The 21,972-nt window shown below is 46.0% G+C and overlaps 2 protein-coding genes across 2 annotated transcripts in view; one reads left to right on the top strand and one right to left on the bottom strand.

Moving 5' to 3' along the window:
- Positions 1 to 21,972, top strand: part of LOC119453719 (gastrula zinc finger protein XlCGF8.2DB-like) — a 489,906-nt gene that overhangs the window by 147,440 nt on the left and 320,494 nt on the right. The gene's annotated exons all lie outside the window — the stretch shown is intronic.
- Positions 1 to 21,972, bottom strand: part of LOC119453721 (guanylate cyclase 32E) — a 197,038-nt gene that overhangs the window by 21,143 nt on the left and 153,923 nt on the right. The window contains exons 16-22 of the mRNA XM_037715756.2: positions 17,714 to 17,863; positions 15,920 to 16,094; positions 14,357 to 14,497; positions 10,092 to 10,215; positions 9,008 to 9,251; positions 6,394 to 6,492; positions 4,934 to 5,025 (exon numbers count right to left, since the gene is read on the bottom strand). Of these exons, the coding sequence (XP_037571684.1) occupies positions 4,934 to 5,025; positions 6,394 to 6,492; positions 9,008 to 9,251; positions 10,092 to 10,215; positions 14,357 to 14,497; positions 15,920 to 16,094; positions 17,714 to 17,863 (1,025 nt within the window). The remainder of the gene's footprint in view (positions 1 to 4,933; positions 5,026 to 6,393; positions 6,493 to 9,007; positions 9,252 to 10,091; positions 10,216 to 14,356; positions 14,498 to 15,919; positions 16,095 to 17,713; positions 17,864 to 21,972) is intronic.

Raw genomic sequence — 21,972 nt, forward strand, 5'->3', positions numbered from 1 at the left:
CCTCTCGGGGGGAGGGGGAAGTGTGGAACGAACCACACAAGCACGGTGTGGTTCAATAGTGGTCAAAGAGGAAGAAAAAGATTAAATGCAGTTTTCGGGCGACCATGTTTGTCTCCGTCCGCCACCTCCTGCTCGCGACATATATATATATATATATATATATATATATATATATATATATATATATATATATATGTCTACCAGTTGCCTTCACCTAAAAAGATCACGTACTCCTGACGCCTGTGGCAGAAAGGATGTGCCACATCCGCCATCTAGGTTTGTGAGTGGTTGCGCTAGGCTAACACTCCCAGGGTTAGTTCTAGTTGTAAAACTTAAATACCCCAGAAAGTGGATGGGAAAACGGCACCGCGGTAGCTCAATGGTAAGAGCATCGCACGCGTAATGCGAAGACGTGGGATCGTTCTCCACCTGCGGCAAGTTGTTTTTTCATCCATTTTCATTTCCATTAATTTATCATTTCTTTAATTCAATTATTAGGCACAAGTAAATTCCCCTATGTTGTCCTTGGTGTCAGTGTTCGCTGGCTTCTTATGACACCGTATATTAGACAGTTTTAGTATAGCGTAAAGCAGCAAACGCAAACAGTTAGCGTTAGCGTTGCGTGCACCACACTGCGCTTGCGCTGTGCGTAAACGGTGCTGGAGCTCTTACGTACATACGCTATTTTCGGGATTTAGCGGTGAACGCTAACGCACGCAAGGGGAGCCTTACGTACGGCAACATGGCGGCGCCAGTCCAAGTGGGAGCTGCCCGCTTAGGATCTAGCGAGTCGTCGGCCTGCACTGTTCGGTTCATTCGTTCCCCGATAATGCTCGTGTTTGCTTTAGATTTCTGTGATGATGCTTCGACAGCGGCGTACAGGTGACAAATGGGCGTTGATTTTGATATACGTTCTCGATTAGTGGCGCAGTAGGCTTAACGAGAGGGTTTGTTCATGTTTGCTGTATCCGCCTCGAGATGGCGCCCAAGTGTATTGGCGTTGAAAACGGTGTATTGGGGGAACTACAGAATGGGTTCAGGCCAGGCAGACGCTTAGAAGACAATATGTTTGTACTAACTCAGTGCATAGAGATTTCAGTAGCTCAGAAAAGACCTTTATGGATAGCATTTCTAGATATTAAAGGAGCTTATGACAACGTAGACAGGGAATTGTTGTGGGATATTCTTCAATACGAAGACATAGATGACGATTTCGTGGAGCTGCTGAGGGAGATATATCGAGACAACCAAGTACAAGTGGCATGGGAAGGCCGAAAAGGAAATGAAATGGTGGGAATTCACCAAGGATTGAAGCAAGGATGCCCTCTGTCACCATTGTTGTTCACGCTTTACGTCAAGGGCATAGAAAGACGACTGGAAAACAGCGAATTAGGTTTTGATTTATCCTACATGCGTAATGGACAAATGGTGCAACAGAAGATCCCTGGACTGATGTACGCAGACGACATTGTACTACTAGCGGACACTAAAAAAGATTTACAGATACTTGCGAATATCTGTGGGAACGCAGCGACAAATCTAGGCCTTAAGTTTAGCACAGAGAAATCAGGGATTATGATCTTTAATGAGCACACGAGTAACTTCGTGGTGTCAATTCAACAGCAAGTAATACCCATAGTGAAGCAATATAAGTACCTCGGCGTACACATAAACGAAGGAAAGAATTACTCAAGCAACCACCAAGATAATCTGAAAATAAAGGGGAAGCGGAATGCAGCATTAATGAAACACAGAGCACTGTGGGGCCACAATAAGTATGAGGTGGTGCGTGGAATCTGGAAAGGAGTAATGGTGCCAGCGCTAACATTCGCAAATGCCATTATATGCTTAAAATCGGATATATTGGCGGGTTTGGAAGTTAACCAAAGATCAGTAGGCCGGTTGGCTTTGGGAGCACACGGTAATACGACAAATGAGGCAGTGCATGGAGACATGGGTTGGGCCTCTTTTGAAGTCAGAGAAGCACAAAGCAAAATTAGTTTTGAAGAAAGGCTCAGGAACATGGATGAAAATAAATGGGCGGCTAAAGTGCACAAGTATCTCTACATGAAAGCGTGGACACAGAATGGAGGAAGAGGTCAAGGAAGTTGGCAACCAAGTACAGGATAATCGAAACTGTAAATAGACAACCAGGGGTCATCAGAAAGAAAGTGAGAGAAATAGAGACCGTGAATTGGATGCAAAGACTGGAAACGAAAAGGACAATGGAGATTTACAAGAATGAGAAGAAAGAAATTAGAAGGGAAAATCTGTACGATAACACAAAGGGCAGTGCCTTGCTATTTGAGGCTCGAGCCGGTTGCCTAAGGACGAAAACATATCGGAACAAATATTCGTAATTAGATGAGACATGTGTATGCTGCAGTAAAGATCCAGAGACCACTCAGCACATCCTAATGGAATGCGACGGGATCCACCCAGCGAGAACCGTAGGTAACGCGGAACTCCCAGAAGCGCTTGGGTTTAAAGTGGAAAGAAACATAAACAGATCAGCCGTAGAGATCAGCAAGAGACGATTAGAATACTGGTGGAAAAAAAGTAGGGAAAAGATGGATGCGACCTGATCTCTTAAAATCATAGGCAGCGGTACAAGGTAAATTTTTGAAAAAGAAAAATAATGATAGGTATACAAAAATGCAAGATAAAGAACATGTATAGTATACCTGATTAAATCAAGCAGGCTAGGTGACTATTTGTCGCCGCCCCGTTTCAAAGGGGATGCCAATAAATCATCATCATCATCATCATCATTAGCGTTAGCGTTTTTTTCCCTTCTAGTATTCTAAAACACTACCTTGTGCCGCGCAGTGCAGCCTTTCTTGCAGCATTAGCATACGACTCAACGCTAAAGCATACGATTTACGCTATATAAACTCACTATTAACGCGAAAGCGTTAAGTAAGGGCCCCATATCGCAGAAAATCCAGCATAGGCGCCGGCGTCCGCAGCCGAGAAAATAACCTCCAACCACGCAGGCCCTCAGAATATATTTAGGTATATGTATATGCCCTACCTTGCTATATGACGTGTGGTATATGCTTGTTATATTGCCACACCATTCTATCACTAATGTTGCTCATAGCATGTCTTACATTCTTGACAAAGCTATTCCTCGGAATTTTGAGAATGCGTACCCACAAACAAATGTCACGAAAGAAAGCACCCACAGCTCATGCCTTTTATGTTAAATCTTCTCAGACTGAAATATTAAAAGTGCGAAACAATAACGTAAACCTGATAATGATGTAACCTTTCTGGCACGGTTGTGCACTATCTCCGGGATTGCCCCACGCAAGACGCCGCGTTTCTATTAGAAAGTTTGCCTTCGTGCACAGCGATCACCGCCAGCATTTTCCGGTAACCATTAGGGTTGCATAATTAAGCTACAGTTGTCGGGAAGCGTGAGAAGCAGTCAGGGGTGTTTGAATGATGTTGCGTTCGACTTTTAAAAGCGAAGCTTAAGCGTGCTTGAAATTTTTCTACGTGAAAAGAAAAGCGGCATGAATGCGGGTCCTCTAGGGATGATTACCTACGTTAGTGTGACTAGCATTCGAGTGGTGGTGCATAAGTAATATTGGGGTGGGAAATTCATTCTTGAGAGACATTTTAATTCGTGTGTTTAAGATGTGTAAATACAGAGTGTAGGTTCCGGCACCCATCCCCAGTGACCCAAGTTTTCTGCTTGGTCAGACAGCCGCCAGCAACAAGTCGCTTATTTGGGCACATGTCTAGTGGCCCAAGCTAGTAGACAGCTTGGGTCAGTGGGGAAAAGCATATATATATATATATAAATATATATATATATATATATATATATATATATTGCGAGACAGTGAGCATTATATATATATATCCTGGGCAGTCCTTGGCAGTACGAAGCGCTGCCGTAATGGCTGTTTTTCGCCCTCTGGCGTGTGCCTGCGTCAAGCCCGACCAGAACTGCTAGGCGACTGGAGCTCGTTAAATACACCACTTTGAAGCACCAGTCGTGCTATAGTAACGCCTCGACAGAGAGGCCCGCAGGCTGTCCATTCTTAGAAGCCGGCATCCCGAATGTTGTCGTCAGCCCGATCGCAGATGGCGGGAAGCGCATGGCCACTACCGCTCCCGCTTCGAGTCACCACCGAGCAGCAAATCACAAACCGGCATCAGCGGCTACACCACAACCCATAAACACGCAGCAGAACACCGCTGCTACTTCGACTGGGCATTCTACGCCAGCCAAGCCGCTGCGGCAGCAACGCAGTGAAGCTTGGAAGCAGCACCATCTCGCCGCTGCAGCTGCACGTGGCAAGCTTTTGCTAGATGGGGTCGCGGCCTGCGCCGTTGTAGAAAACCGTGGATGCGAGCCACTTTTTCCGCCACCGATCTGAGACTTTGCGTCGGCGTTCGACACCACACCATCATTTCCAAAGACCGTGCCCAATTGCCGTCCTCAGGAGTCGGTGAAGCGGCTCCCAAATTCATCAACGCCCGGGCACATGAGGGCATCGGCGCCTTCAGTACTTGAGTCGCTAGCACTAAAGGCACCCGATATGTCCACGGATCACGGCACGCAGATGTGTCCTGACTCGTCCGATCTTAGGATTTCAACACAGCCATTGGCCGAAGTCGTGGCTGTTCATTCCGCGTTAAGTGAGGCCTCGCTGATAGAAACAAATGCGATTAACACGCCGGAGGCCATCATCATCATTGAAGACCTGCCCTAACGCGAAAGACGTGCAAGAGACCTCAAGAAGCTCAAGAGACCATCGCAAGTTACGATTACAAGGGACCGCAAGAAACATGAAAGAAACCAGATGCGCAAGCAACCACCGGTTTCAAAGCGGACGACCCTTGTTCCACATTCGGGTAAGGACGAATCAGCAGCAGCAGGTATTTCATCGAGCTCCGGCGGAACTCTATAGCCTACCTTTATGGGTATGAGACCCCGCTCGACGAGGTAGTAGCCGCCAAGTTTCTCCAGGATGTCCTTGCACGCTTCGCTGACATGAATCTTCAAGGCTGCGAAGTTGGGAAATGATGCCTTGCAACATACGCGTATGTGGGCGGATAAAACACCGATGCTGCCCACTAGTACACTTGTGCTGCCGTGGGGGTGTTTATGGCAGAAATAATTGACCCGCTACGTTTCTAAATGAAATCCTGGCTGTGTGTATTGCCTCAGCGCGAAATATGTCAGTGTAACAGTTTTTCTCACTTTAATATGGCCGGAATAACCAAGTCTTAGGGCATCACCATATCAATGGCATATTAACATAGTAGCACAGCTGTGCTCCTTACTTTCTGGTGAAATTGCTTGTGGATTTCACTATTCCACTTTGTTACGTCCAATTTATTTGAACATACTGCAGCCCAGGAAGGGCTATTGCAGGATTGGGCACACGTCTAAAGTAGCGAAACTAGAGGTGGCGAAACTTACGCAACTCTGATGACCGGTTGGATAGACGAAGAACCGCCTTCCCGGCTTTCAGGCTTTCAGAGTCGCATTTCAACATATGCGCAAAATTAATATGCCAACATACGCATTTGTATACGCATATATATATATATATATATATATATATATATATATATTAAGTACCTAGCTCGTTGAATAACAGGCGTGAGAAGAGAGAAGTTATGGAGTAGCGAATAAGAAACCGGACATCGGCATCGCTGGATAGATGCCTCCCGAATTCGCTTCTTTCCAGCCGTGTTCTCCGTGTAGTGTATCCGAATCCCTTTAAAGAGCGCCATGATCATGTCAAACCATGCAAACAGCGACATATAGGCGCCTGCTGTTGTCACGTGTGCATACCGTTACGTAGAACGTATCGCGCACGTAAGTTGATGAAAACGAGCCGCACCTTTCTACGCACGGAAACAAATTTTCTTCGGCACCAATACTCACGGACGATGCAATGGTGGGCGTTCTGGAGATTGCGTAACAACACAAGCAGCTTGATGGCATTTCATGGCATTTCGTACTGTGCGCACGCTCTTCTTGGTGAAAGACACGCCGCGGTGACTTAGTGGTTATGGCGTTGCGCTGGCGAGCAGAAGCTCGTGGGTTTAGTACCAACGGTGGTGGAATCCAAGAAAGCTAGTGTAGCGTGCATTGAGTGCACGTTAATAAATCTCAGGTAGTGACAATGAATCCGCCGTCTCCCGCTATACAGCGCGTATCGATCGATATCACGTCATAGTTCTGGCGCGTAGAACCCGAAAGTTAAATTTGATATTGACATAATTTCGTCTTGGTAAAGTTGTTATAGTAACCCGTAATGCCCATCAAATGACCAAACTAGTCATGAACGGGTCACGACACCCGAACGGGAATTAACTGGTTCGGCAAACAAGGCAGTGGGTGGTTATATAAGCAGGAACCACCTTCTCCAGTAGACTCCATCCGCGAGGCCGTGTTCACGGTGTCGCCGAAGAGGCAGTACCTTGGCATCCTCAATCCCACCACACCGGCTACGCAGGGACCTGCGTAAAGCGTGAAAGACGGGGATTCGCAGCACAGCCAATGAAGAGCACGAAAGTGCCAGAATGTAGTTTAAGCAGCGTCACTCAACTGTAACCTATCATGTAACCTCCATTAGGACCTAAACTGCAACAATCCTCGCAGATGTCTCTACAGGCCTCCATTTGCAAATTAAGAAAATATGAACTGAGAGAAATTATTAAAAAAGTCTAAAGTGAGCAGCATTTTTGTATACGACAGTTTTCAGTAACGCTTGTTATCGGGCTTGTTGGTGCGGGACCGTGTCTTATACTTGCCATGCGTTGAGAGAATGGAAGATACAATGCAAATTCAAACACACAGGCAGCATTGTGGGTATGTCTGCATCAACTTGATTCATTCTAGGTCCCCTTTAATTTCGTGGAGAACGCCGATTCCTTCGCTCGCAGGAACCATACGCCTAAACTGAAAGGCGGCACTGATATTCCTTAAGTGCTCCCGCTTGCAACTCGCCAACTTGGTGAACACGCACTAGCTGTCTACTTTCCAAACCGTAAATATTTCTCTTCCGCCCTTGCTTCCGTATACTTTCCCATGAGACCGCGCTTGAGATGCGCGCCATCGCATGAGACGGCAACGAGATTTTCTCTCGCCTGATCGTCACTTCCTCCTCGTTCATGCACTGGAGATTTGAGTGATAAGCTTCTTTTTCCGTAATACATTCTTTTTAGACCCCGCCTTTTACAGGCTTCGAATTGTATAAACGCATTATTGCACTGACATGGATATCACCTGAGAGGCGTCACACAAGCACCAATATTCTGTCTTTAGAAGTGCTGCATTTGGCATGATACTGAGCCACTGACACCGCTGTCCCCATGGTAATTGGTACACCGTGAGAAAAAGAGCATATTTTGTAGGCAATGAATCTGGGTGGCACATTATCCTACACTGCCGTGAGTGAAAGTCTCAACCGTGGTATGGTGAAACTAACCCGCTGTAGTGCAGTGACCTTATCAGTGTTATGTATGTGCGTGGACTGTGAGAACTCTCAAGACTTGACCATGAAGAATGAAGAAATAGGAGGCGAGCCAGGGGCACCAAGGCACGTGGAGTTGTGGCGGTGGAAGCCACCCGCCCGACACCCGTTCGAGTGCTCTGGCCGTGGGCCGTCGCCTGCCTCATCTGATGACCGGTGCCGTCATCCTGCCTTGGCTCGCCTCCCACGAGGGTCATCGTGCCTTGGTTCGTCTCCAACGAAAATCGTCGCGACTGCTCAGACGACCTACCGCCGATCAACGACATCATCAGGAGAGCTATGAATTGGGCTAGTTGGTGTGCATTCATTTTTTCTTGCGCTAAGTACAGTAGGACGCCACAGGGACGAAAAGGACACTGGACATGAAGCGGACACGAAGTGACACGCGGGAGCGCTCCCGTGTGTCACTTCGTGTGCGCTTCATATCCAGTGTCCGTTTCGTCCCTGTGGCGTCCTACTGTACTTAGCGCAAGAAAAAATGGCATCATCAGGACTGAACCCGTGAGACGTATTTGCTCTTTCCTTGAACGCTGCGCGTTGGACTTCATGTAGACGTGTTTGTTTTAGGGACATTTGCTCTGTATTCTGTGTTTAGTGCTTGTCTTGTTTCAGTCATGTTAGATAAATGTTCGTTTACATCCGTTCGTGCGTCTCGGACGTTCATTACCGCCTGACTGCACACAGACATACGTGCCGAACTATTCTATTACACCCGCTGTTTAAACATTAGCGACAAATTAGTAGGGAGTTTATCGACGTCGTCTACATCAGTAGGCAGCTAAGAGACGAGTGTGTTATATGCTTATCGAATTGGTTTTTATACATGCAAAAATAATCTGAGTATCGCCAAGTGACGGCCAACAACATTATCTTGGTCCTGTAGAGCTAAGTGGCATTTTGATATTAATAAAGTTTGGCTCAAGTTACGGGGATAACCGATATATTAGCAAGTTTCTCAGTAAAGCTTTTGTGTCCAATCAGCGTTAGCGGTCTTCTTATCTGTCATTCTTCTCTCTTTCATGTTGTTGCTATTCATATGCAGACGTACCAGTTCGTCCAACTTTCATTACAGGTCACGTTATCTTTGCTGAAGGCAAACTAGTCAGATTGCGTGCAATAAGGATGCACAGCAGGTTTCTGAAACTAAAATAAAGATGTCAAAGCTACCGGAATTCAGGAAGCGACTGCCTGCAAGCTGATGCAATGCTTCATAGGTAAATAATATGGCCTCTGAACTGCGCCTTATCTGCTGCAATCATCAATACACACAAGAACGTTGATTTTAATGTCAGCACTCTATGACTTTTCGAGCAAGCCAGTGAGGCCCGAACACACACACACAAAAAATCCAGAAATCATCGGAAAGGCGTTCTGACGTTTTTCCAACAGAAAAATATAGCTTTACTGTGCGTGACAGCGTGAAGATATTCGCACAAATCACCATGCGCTGTCGCGATGGTGGCGAAGCTATAGATGAATGATTCACAACTCAGTCTTACCCGAATGAATGCCGACGCGCAGCTGGAGCCGTTCGCCTCGACGATGCCGAATCTCGAAACACCGGATTGCCGCAAGCAGATGGAGAGCCATGGAGGCGATCTGTCCGGCATGACGTAGCCCGTTGCGGAGCGGCAGCCCACTGACCACCATGTACGCGTCCCCGATGGTCTCCACTTTGTACACGTCGTAGGCGCCGATTATAGAATCGAAGCACGTGTAGACGTCGTTCAGCAGCTCCACCACCTGGGGATATCGATGGGGAAGTGTCGATAGAGCGTTTCAGGACATAGCGGGGAGTTGGAAACGACAAAACGAAATAGCGTGCACGCCCGAATCGGCAGACATCTGCCATGAGCATAGAACACAAATGTGCTCGCACAATGCCGTAAAACAATTCTCTAGTTTGCGTGGTTCCTAGCACTCTATTAGGATTTAGGACATGTTGCATATACTGGAACTGATGCCGTTCTTGTCGCTCTGAACTCGACGCGTGTGGTTATGGTGAACAGCAAATGGCTGAGCACTATCACGTCCAGGCCAGCAAGGCAACTGCGAGCACGTAGTTTATAAGTACTCAATGAGTCTTCTAATTGCGTTAAAATATAAGTGAATGAATGCCCTGATGAGTTAAAACAACAATGAGTCATTCTAGTCGTTTGAGGTCAGTACTAATCAAGCCAGCCCTTGAATTGCACTGTAAGGCACGATCGGATGTGCACGCGGTCAGGCAATTCCATCTAACGGTGTCGATGTTACAGGGCGACATTTATTGCTGACCTTGTGCGTGTGTGATAACCTCATTTTGGATGAAATTCCAGAGAAGTCTTTCGCTGATTGACTTGCTATGTAATTTAATTTCACTGAGTCGTTTTAGCAGCACAAAAGGGGAAGTACCTAGACCTCTAAACTACATTACGGGGTGCAGCGATAAAGAATTAGCCGCACCCCACTGAAACGCTCTTTTAGCAGCAGCTGAACTTTTACGCTAGCAAAATAATCTTACAGAGCCACTTTGATGCCGCGAGACACCAATGTGGCACGCTGAGTGCCGTTTTTAAGTGGTGGCCTATGGTTGGCACTTGCCTGGAGCGGCGATGACACTGCAGAGAGGGCTGTGAATCCCACAATGTCGCTGAAGTAGATGGTCACGCTGTCAAAGCTCTCGGCCTCCACTCTCTCGCCTCGCTTCAGCTGCTCGGCCACCGACCTGAGGGAGAGGCGAAAGCGGAGCGCTGCACATGCGGATCAGTGAGGTATTGCTAATGCGTTGCGATATCCGCGCTAAATAACGCCAGGAGCCCTTGGAACGAATCCCCACTTCTGCACGGAGGTGAAGAGCTGTGTAGCATTTTTGAGTCATGCGTATTTTATCACAGCTCTGAAGAACGTGTGTTGCTTTGATAAAGTATGGATCACTGGGCTAACGTAGAGTACAGACACGAGAAGGTTCATCCCACGTGATGACCCGTAGCCTAATTCCTGGGAAGTAACATTACGGAGGCAATGTAGGTGTGGCGACACAATTTACGTGCTGCAGTAAAGCAAGTGTAATGATCAGAGCAATGGGATAAAGAAGGTAAACTGATTCAAACGAAAAGTGTTTCACAGGCCATAAGCCATAGACCCTATGTTTTGGGGACAAAATCTTAGGTAAAGGCAGCAAATAGAAAATGTTACATTAGGCTGAAATCAAAATAAGTGCATAGAGTTGCCTCATTTTATGATTTCCAAGATACCAAGTGTCATGGTTATGCCGACACATACCGAGAATAGAAGTCGCCTGATCTGAAAGCTAGCGTCACTCGATCGCTTTGTTTAGGATAAGACTGAGTTTCAAAAACTTCAGCAATTTCACTTCCCTTCTTCTAACCCATTACAATTGGTGCTACTGCCGTTATTGCTTAGTCGCGCAAAACCTACGTAGAAGAAAGAAGGGACCAAAAGATCATCTTAATGAATGAAGTCGCATTCTCGGACGCTACAATATGATGTTACGAGCGCCTATGTAAGCATATTTCGCCAAAGAAAGGGCCGCAGTATGTCTAAGCGTTCCTTCTATTTCAATAATATTACAGCGATTATTATATTATTATTATTATTATTATCAATGTAATCTGGTGTAATTGATCGGCTTCGATACTTACTTCCAAAAGGAATCAAGCTTCGGCTCTATCATTTGCTCTTTAGCTCTCGATTAAATTATTGCCAACTGGAATAGGGCACAACGACGCTCACTAATCTTAAGCAAATATACTTAGTTAGAAAAAAATGTATTAGGCATATTTACAATGCGCATTTTGCGGCATCTACTAATGTTTCATTCTGCAGTTCAGGAATAGTAAGTACACCAGACATACAATTATACTGTTAAGCAGGAAATACAAATTAGAAACTCGTAAGAACATAGCAAATTTGCGCGTTTTGGCCAATTTAAGAATTAGGCATTTAAATTATACCACACGTGATGGAGAAAATTGGGAGGTAGACACAGTACGATTAAACTCCGGAAAAGAGCGCTTGTCTTACACTCTTCCCTCCTTCTGAATCACTATGACCTAAACAATTTTGACTCGTTTAATAGTTCATATCAGGATATCCACAAGCTATATACAGTGATGTGTAGCTCTTAAATTTCTACTACTTAATACTTGTTTTTATTACAAACCTTGTCTCATTTATCCAATTCATAATCGTATCGAATTGTTTCATCTGGTTGTATGTAACTCTTTGTAACAAGTTGATTTCTATAGTGTTTTTTTCCTTGTATTTTCAGTGTACGCATTTTAGATATTTGTATTTTGATAGCATTTCAGACATTGATTTTCTCTAAGAAACTGTTTATTTATTTTTTATGGCGATTGTAATAACTGCTTAAACTTTTCTGTATTAACATTACATTTCCATACCTTAGTGTGTGCCCTGTTGTACTTCTCTGTCAATTAAGTATCAATTTTTCTTTCATTTATTTTACGGTAGTGCTGATACCGCTCCGACATTTTTTTATGTGGCTGTGACCTAGGCAAGCTGTTCTGACAAACAGCCTTTTGTCACTGTCCTTCTTTCCGTATCTTTTACAGAATGAAAATAAACTTGATTGATTGAATCTTAAAATCATAGAATCATAAAAGGAATAAAGTTTATCATACCATACCATTGAATCTTATTATGATGTCTCCGTATCTGGAAATCCGACAATTCTGACGCTCTTTCTGGCGCTTCTTACACCAACAGCTATGAGCCCAATAGCCCAACGTCATAGTTTGATGGGGGTCACTGCTGTTTATGGAGCTACCACAATAGATTGGTTCTTCGTTTCCCTTTCTCCTGAAACGTTACAGTGTATGCTGTGACCTAGGCAAGCTGTTCTGACAAACAGCCTTTTGTCACAGTCCCTCTTTCCGTATCTTTTTACAGAATGAAAATAACTGATTGATTGAATCTTAAAATCATAGAATCATAAAAGGAATAAAGTTTATCATACCATACCATTGAATCTTATTATGATGTCTCCCGTATCTGGAAATCCGACAATTCTGACGCTCTTTCTGGCGCTTCTTACACCAACAGCTATGAGCCCAATAGCCCAACGTCATAGTTTGATGGGGGTCACTGCTGTTTATGGAGCTACCACAATAGATTGGTTCTTCGTTTCCCTTTCTCCTGAAACGTTACATTGTGCGGAGTAAATAGGTGGCAAACGCACATTGCGCGAAACATGTATTGGTTAGTACGTATAAGGCCACGTGCGGCACCAGAATATATGTTATCTCTCAAACCAATTGCACGCTATTTTAGAAGGAACACTTTACTAACCGCATGTGTCGCCGTCAATAGTAACGTTGCTTTGCCAATGGAAGGTGATAGAAGAGACAAATTTAACTGAAACAAAGCAATATGCTCCCAAGAGAAACAAAAATTCCTTTTTTTCAGGTACTGTTTGTATATTTTGTTCATATTTCATTACTAAAAAGGTCTTGAAATTATAATTGCCACGTTATACCCCGCTTTTTATTGCGATTATGTAGCAAGAATCGCTCCAGCAAAACTTTGGATTTGCGTGATGGGACCACGGTTGACGGGCGTACAATTATATGGCACCAGCTGTCATGAGCTTTTGTGTTAGAAAACTGCACTATGACGGTTCTTTTCCATTTCATGTTACTGTAAAGTGGAAATTAATGCAAAATATCGCCCTTGTACAAACGAACAAAATAGTCTTTATCACACCTAATTCCTCATCATTATATTCGTATTCCGCCTCATGTAACGGCACAACTGAAGGCCATGCACCGCGGTCACCAATTTCGCCGTGTCTTGAATCGACTTGAATCCATTATATGCTCTATGTTCCCTGTAACCTTAATCACCTCATATGCAATTCCTAAATACGTTCTGCTTCTTTTTTGTATCCATTTTGTTCGTATAATATAACGTAAGTTATTAACTCTACAGGTGGCATGGCCGGCCCAGCTTCCGCCTAATAATATCGCCTAGGATATCCTATACCGTGGTTTGCTCTCTTTTGCTTAATTTTGAGGCGAATGCTACCGAACGACGAAGCCTCATACGTCAGACTCTACGATACGGTCCCGTCTTCGCCAGTTCCCGTAGTTTTACGACATCTTCAGTCGTAAAGGACATGAAGCACATGACGTGAAGCACATGACGAATATGAAGGAATCCCAATACCATTGTCAAGAACGGATGCAGCGCGGCACCTCAGCAGTCTTGCCCATACTATAACTCTAAGAAAATGGCATACACCAGAGTTTACCAACCGGCGCCTATATGCCATGGACCCACAGATGCAATTACGACTTTTACCCGGTTTTAAACGACATGAAGAAACCTTACTGTGCCGCCTGCGATTAGGAGTTTCTTTTACGAACTCCAATTCATTCCTAATTGGAATGGCGGACAGTGCCAACTGCAGCACATGTGGTCTTGAGGAAACCACCAGACATCTCTTATGTGACTGCCCTAGATACGAAGAAGAGAGGATTGCCCTTCGGACTGCTTTGGGGCACTTAGACGACAGGCCTTTTACGGAGGAGAAGATCTTGGGCCCGTGGCCTCGTGCGTCTTCTGTGTACAGGGCTACAAAGGCGCTGCTGCGCTTTTTGAAGTGCACAAGCCTGCATCACCGCCTGTGACGAAACTTAGCGATGAACGCTTGACTGTAAATGTGCAAGGTGTGAACTGTGAACTTCTCTCTTCCTTCTCCTCTTTCAATCCCTTCTCCCCCTTCCCCAGTGCAGGGTAGCCTACCGGGCTCAGCCTGGTTAACCTCCCTGCCTTTCCCTTATGACTTTCTCTCTCTCTCTCTCTCAGTCGTGCAATAAAAATACCTTGGTAGCATACGGTGGAGGAGTCGTTCAGTCTTCTTCTTTTCTTCGAGCAGCTGCATGGTGCGCTCTTGGACTAGACTCTCCAGGTTGCTCGCGTACTTTTCCATCATGGCTATCATGTTGTCAAAGATGTTGGGCTTCCTGCACATTCATAAATGCACGAAGGGGGGAGAGCGCTATAGGTTTCCTCGTCTGTACACATTAGGCATCATTCGCACATCATGCCAGTAAGAAAACGAAAAGCTTCTGAGCAGTGCATACTGCGGAAATGATCACAGTAGCTGTTTTACGGATGGAGAGATGAATTTTAAAATATCTGGTCTCTTCCATGCCAAAATACTAGTGATGCAAAACTATCGGTAAATTGACTATCGATAGCATCGATAGTTTTTTTGTGAAACTATCGATAATACTATCGATAAACTATGAATAATATTATCGATAGTACTATCAATAGTGCAATCGACAGTAAGCAGTTACACGTTACCAACATGCTTAGTTCTTGATATATTTCATTTTGAAATCAGAAAATGCAATCTAAATTTGAAGCCGTGCATTCCCGCCACATGTAACGGCTTCCTTTCTGCTACAGCTGAACAGTTCAACTTAATTATCATGTGTCAGTCAAGCATTCTGGCGACGGAACACAAGCATGTCAACTTTCTTGCCCTTCAGCCTGCTCCTCCTATCTGAACTGATCTGTCCAGCCGCTGAGAATACGCGTTCTGCGGGTACCGACGTTGCAGGAATGCACAAGTACATCCTAGCCACTTCAGAGACCGGCGTTGCAGAGCATTGCCAATGCTTCCAGAATTCTAAAGGGAATTGCTCTTCCTTTCCTGTGGATGTAAATCAAGGCACTGGCAAGCAATTAGCTGCGCGTTCGAGGTTGTGGTTGAGGGATCCTATCGCTGTCTCCCAAGGAGCCGCAGAATTCGGCTTCCTGCCGCAGCTTCGTTTGGAACCACCTGCTTTCTAAATGGTTCGGACACTAATTTGCTGTCTAGATAGTTCAACTGGGACATTTGTGACACCAACACTTTATTCGGCAACTTTGCTGAGGCACATCTGCAGAGCTCGTTGACGTCTAAACTGCGATAGCGAAGAGTCCTGTCATAGTTACCCCCATATACCACGCACTCGGGGAACCAAGTTTATGTTGAAATGAGTTCGCGTGGTTAATCTTATACTATTGAGAGTACTAATGAAAGTACAATCGATAGTTTGATAGTGACTCAACTATCGATAGTATCGATAGTGCTATTGATAGTTCTGCATCACTACAAATACACAATGTGATTATGAGGAAGGCCGTAGTGGGGGACTGCGGTTCAATTTTTACCACCTGGTGTGCTTTAACGCGCACCCAATGCACGGTACACAGGCGTTATCATATTTGGCCCCCGTCGAAATGCGGCCGCCGCAGACGGGATTCGATCCCGCGCCCTCGGGCTTAGCTAGCAGCGCGACGCCATATCCACTTTGCCGCCATGGCGGGTTGCTGAAATTTGACCTCATTAGCGACATCAAACGAGCAATAATGTATGTACACTAGACACTCACAGGCCGGCTTGCATCTGACGCAGTTTGACGTTTATGAATCGGAAGTCAGGCCTGGTGTCGGGGTTCTCGTCCCAGCAGTCTTGCATGCATCGTAGCACGTAGTCTGCGCAGGAGAGGGAGTCCACGGGGGGACGGAATGGGACGCTGCCTCGCCGCCGCACCTTCTCGATCACCTCTGCGTCGCCGTAATCAAGAGAGAGCAAGTGCGTTCAAGACAACCGTAACTGAACGAATTACGATAACCTGAGATAACCTGCACGGGAAGCGCTGACTGACACTTCGCCGACGCAAGAGCTATGACAGGGGAATTTTCCACTTATTTGTAGCAAGAACGACATTGCTTGACGCATGGCGAAAGCTGCCCTGTGGGAAAACTCTACATGCCTGTGTCGTGGCCGTAGTCATCACTACGCTGAGCGGTTGCGCACAAACGAAATATTATTTCCATTCTCAATGTTTCCCGACGTGTACATTTGTATGCTTTCACTTCCAGCGAAATAAGTGACAATGTCAATGCAGCATGCAATGGATACATCATGCCGCGGCCAAAAGTGCCAACAAAAGGGAGACCGATGATGTCGCGTCGGCTGCTACCACATATTTCAAGACAATCTTAACAGCTTGTCATGAAGAATCTAGCGTCTACAGAGCAGATTGACACACTTTTAACGTTTGATTCTCTGAATTGCGACCTTGAAGCTAAAATAGCCGTTCACCAAAGAATTGTTGACGCTTAAGCTTCGCCTTTAAGAGTGGAACGCGATAGCATTCAAAGATCCCTGAATGCTTGTCAGGCTTCCCGGCAACTGCAGCTTTCTTTTTTTTTTCACCTTCGCCTCTGTGCGCCGCTCTTGGTATGCTAGAAGTGCTGGAAAAGGATATTGTGTTTGAGTTTCCTCGTAACAGAATTATGTTTTCTCGTACGTTCAAATTACGCCGTCATACCTGTAAGTTGTGGTTAAGTCGAACTTTACAATTTTTTGACGGATTTTACTTTGAGAAATTCAATTTTGTTCCCTAACGCCTTGCGCCACGCGGAGGGCCTGCGCGGTCGAGGTGGTTCGGGATGATTTTCTCCGCCACCGACACCACCACGCCCACGCCGACACCGACGCCGATGCCGGATTTTCTGCGACACGGGGCCCTTAATGCCGTCGCGTTAAAATAAGGCATCGCAACTTTCGGGGCATGATATAACAAAATGCAGCTTTGAGTGACGTTTCATAGAATCGCACATGGGAGACTGCAGTGAGGCAGCATGAATGCAAAGGTGAAATCGAGCCATCTAATGTACAAACTGGCCCATCTCCTAACCCTGCAGTTTCCATTACAGTAGTGGCAATTAGGCCAAAGGAAATGTAGCAGAAGACGCCGTTTAAAATAAACATAGGGGCCCCGGTGGTGTCAGCAGGCGCGAGAGAATCACCTTTGTGCCCCTTCGCTTTCACTTTCCGCTCCAGCCACTGTGCAATTACGTACAATTTGGCACTGTACAGTAACGTGCAAGGTTTTCTGGGCGTGTTTGCGTGGGAGCTTTCATAAGGCTGCCTTAAGTATATTATGCCACCCCGATGTATTCAGGATAACGTCTTAATTATAAATCAGCCTAATCAATCGGTGCACGAATCCATAAACAAAAATAAAGTCACGTTGCCTATAGTTTTGGTCAAGTTCGTCCACCCTGACAGTGGGCGGCCTTTTAAGAACGCTGTCAAAAATAGTGGCAATAGAAATGCACACCGAATAAAGCTTCGGTCGATTCTTGAATAGAATTGAAATGAATGATCGCGGTACCGTTTGTCGACGGGGCCTTGTTTCCCCATGGTCCCTGGCGACCAATGATCTCGTAGAGCACGATGCCGAAGGAATAGACGTCGCCCTTCTGCGTTCCGCGCGCCGGTGGACTTGGTGAGCGCAGGAGCTCAGGAGCACGCCACAGGAGGCCTGCGCAAATGCCGCGATCACTCGCTCATGCTGGCTGTGTCATCTCAACGCGCCTCTATTGCAGCCAAGATATGCTGGCGTTAACGCGCCGAAATGTTCGCGGGATCACACAGCGCAGATCTTACACATGTCGAATGTCAAAGTTCAAGAAGAGAATACACGTCATGCAGGCGTATAATCCTCCTGACGACCATTTCGAGACCTGTAGCAATGGGCATTTGTGACTTCACCACAGGAATAACTTTCTGGATGTGTTATTATTTTAAGCATGCGCGTCCAAATGCGCAAGTAGCTGTAGTCTGGCGTACAGTGCTGCACTGATTGCGACCACAGAGAATAAAGGTAAGAGGCTCATGAGCATGAGCGTCCGGCAAAGATTCAATGCTTAGTGTCCGCGAGAATCTTTTCACGAGGAATCAAGTTCATTCGTTTGCGCATTCGTTGTGTCATTTGTTTGGTAAGTACTTTGTCTGATATATTAGTAGATATATGTCGCCGCATATATTTCTGGAGCGCAGGCTGTGCACGCTATGCACGATGACAGACAAAGTTGCTCGAGTGAGAGCACTTCTATTCTGTGCATTCAAGCAATATATCAGCATCCTCATCATCATCATCAGCCTATTTGTACGTTCACTGCAGGACGAAAGTCTCTCCCAGCAATCTCCAATTACCCTTGTCTTGCGCTAGCTGATTTCAGCTTGCGCCCTGAAGACTTCCTAATTTCATCACCCCACCTAATTTTCTGCCGTCCACCGCTGTGCTTCCATTCCATTGGCACGCACTGTGCAACTCTAATAGTCCACCGGTAATCCATCATACGCATTACATGGCCTGCCCAGCTCCATTTTTCCGCTTAATGTCAACTAGAATATCGGCTATCCCCATTTGTTCCCTGATCCACACCGCTCTCTTGCTGTCTCTTAACGTTACGCCTAACATATCTCGTTGCATCGCTCCTAGCGCGGTCCTTAACTTGTTCTCAATCTTTTCTGTTATCCTCCAAGTTTCTGCCTCATATGTTAGCACCGCTAGAATGCAGTAATTGTGCACTTCTTGTATAGCACTATATGTCACGACGTAAAACATTTTTTTAGACCACAAAGAATTCATAAATTCAACTGTGGCAGAGAGAGAGAGAGAGTGAGCGAAACAGAAAAGAGAAAAGGCAGGGAGGTTAACCAGACGAACGTCTGGTTTGCTACCCTGCAATGGGGAAAGAGTACATAGAAAAGACAGAGAGGAGAGGAAGGGCACCAGTTCCACGCACATTTGAACGTGTGAATCGCCACGAGCTGTCAACTTGACATACTACAATAACACTTTTGTGGCTTTATGCGCCATGAATGTGCACCGACATGGTTAAAGGATCTTAATTTCCCAAAATAGTCTAAAGTATGGCCGGTTTAATGCTGTTCGGAGAGATTCAAGCTCGACGTCGTACCCGTGACTAAGGCAAGGGGGCGCATTAATTTCTGTTGTTCCACAAGAGTAGCATATGAACGTATTCCCCATTCGGATGCGAAATGAGTAGGCCTTTGTAAATGACACCCAGAGCCAGAGGCGGCTCTAAGAATGTCGCCTAAGAGCAGGAAACTTTTAATGACACTTGTAGTTTTAGAGATGATTCAAGTGTATGAAGATGACATTTTCGAAGGCTGGGACAAGACCTATATTTATGTGTCATAGCTTTAGGCACGAAATGAAGATTTCTTACGGCGTTGGTTCTGGTGGCCTCGTCGGCGAGGTTATAACCAGCATTGGCGGCATGTTCAGGCATCCACTGAAATATAATTTATGACTTTTTTCGGTAGCTTGTTGGTGATTCTCTCTTATCTCGTTTACCAGCTGCCCATGAGTCCTGTGCTGTAGGGCAAAATGCAGACTCGGAAGTAGTGCGTTAGAGTCGCAAGACATCACCCATTTCTGAGGTTGCTGGTGCAGGAGGTATTTTACAGTAGCACGCAGGGCAGCAAGCTCTGCCGCCGATGATGTTGCCGTATGTGGCCGTTCGAATATGATTAAAGTTTGCGTAGCCAGAACGGCTAGCGGCACCTGTAGAGCTGCTAGATTAGATGGAACCATCGGTATGTATGTGTTTTCAGTCCCCGTACGTCTCATTCCATAATAGCATTGTCATATGTTTCAGTGCTATTTTGGGGTCGACGTTCTCCTTTACACCCGGAGTACTATAGGGCTGTGGGAAACACCACAAGGCAAATGAAGGCCTTGTTGCTGGTGTATATCTTGGTGGAAGACAATCCTGATGAACGATTATAATTTCACAAAATGTGGCACCAGGTCCCTGCGAGGACAAGAACGCCGAGTGGTGGTCGGGGACAATCCACAGCGACGTATGTGTGGATTAGATGATCTTTGGTGAGCTCAATTTTCGCAGCTGTTAAACCGCAGCGAGGAAGTCCTAAACGCGTGGGCAGTGCTTGACCCTTTAAGCTCTCTACTGAGCGAACATTCCACGCGCATGCACTGGACAACATTGGAAGGCTGTAGCGCAGATTATGTAGAAATAGACCTCTGTACAACTAAATCATGGAGCGTACAGATGTGGCTCATGTTCTCCCGCGCATGAATCTCAGCGCATGGTCAATTGATGACAATTTTTTGTTCAGTTAGGCGCAGTCAAGGCTCTACGATAGATTTCGATGGGTCACAGGCGTCATTGCCTTTCTACGTAAGTTTATGACGCCTGTGGCAGATGGTATAATTCTGGTCATTGCACTAGATTACTCGAAAAGGTGGCCATTACTTGCACGAGAAATGAAAATGCATAGTCAAGTAATTAAGGAAACTATTACTAAGGAAAATTATAATATATCTTTATTAATTATTTAATTATGACCCATATTGCAACTTACGAATAGCAACCAGCGAGTTTGGTAGGTGGGTGCACGTGGAAGCAATTTTCAGAATGACCACAGCTTCGAAGTTTGTCTTGCCAAAATATGTGAAGAAATGCACGGGTGTTTCTCTACTCGTGTATTTCAAAGAAACAAAGCATAAAACGGCGGTGTGTTATGAAAGTAGGTACAAGAATAGCGCATTAAGAAAATCTGGCGGCGCATATTCCGAAACTTTCGTAACCCTTGGAAACCACAGCCATGGCCCAGTGGGTCGGATGCCCGGCTCGGCTGCAGGAGATGAGTGGTTCAATGCCCATCGCCAGACACCCACCAGTTTATAAGACGGGTTCAAGCAGCCTCCGGTCATGCAACGTAAATTGAAAATCTTGAAGGCACAGTGCTTTAGCAACTGCGGTTGAACGCGATTGGCTCAAAAGCCGCCGGTGGTGCCCTGATGTCACGCCGTGAGGATTATTGCCTTTGCGTGTCGCCCACGATAGGGTAGGTTAGGTTAGCGTAAAAGGCGCTAGGTGGCGTGGCGTACTCTCACAGCGGTTGCAAAGGGCGTTGAGCATCGCCGGCGGCGTTTCAGCCAATCGCGTTCAACCGCGGTTGCTAAGGCGCTGTGCCTTCTAGATTTTCACTGTATGCCTCCGGCCAGGCGTCCGGCTTTCTAGGGGTGCGTTACTTGAGAGAGGTTTGTACAGACCGATATACTTGCTGTGCAGGAACCAAGACAAACTAACCCCACACGAATATCAAAAGGTTGCTGCCGGTTCTACACCAGCAATTTCTCATCAGGTGGATGTCCTTCTCAAGCACTGGGGTAGTGTACTGGCCGAGCCCATGGCCGGAATCTCGCTTGTATCCTTATTGCGAGATCAATTATATGGTCACTCCAGGCGAATTGCCATCGTCGCCGTAATGCTCCGTAAAAAGCCCAAGTGCGATAACATCGCGGCCGCGCGGCGTGTGCTGTAGGTGCGAGCGAAAGCATGTGAGGGTGAGTGGAGAGGGATGGTGGCTTGATCTGGCGCATGCAAGGAAAGAAGGTGGAGAGGAAGTGCGCCGTCTTCCATCACGCGCGAGGCAGCAGGCGTGGGGGCTGCGACTGTGGCTGCGAAAGGCGCGGTTGAGCGTATGGCCGGCCTTACCTTGAAGGCGATAGTTCCAAGGTAGTCACCGTCTCTATAGGGCTTCCTTTCGAGATCGAAACATCCTACAAGTAGCTAACAACCAAGCGGGGGA

The sequence above is a fragment of the Dermacentor silvarum genome, chromosome 5 (assembly GCF_013339745.2).
Source record: "Dermacentor silvarum isolate Dsil-2018 chromosome 5, BIME_Dsil_1.4, whole genome shotgun sequence".
Lineage (NCBI taxonomy): Eukaryota > Metazoa > Arthropoda > Arachnida > Ixodida > Ixodidae > Dermacentor > Dermacentor silvarum.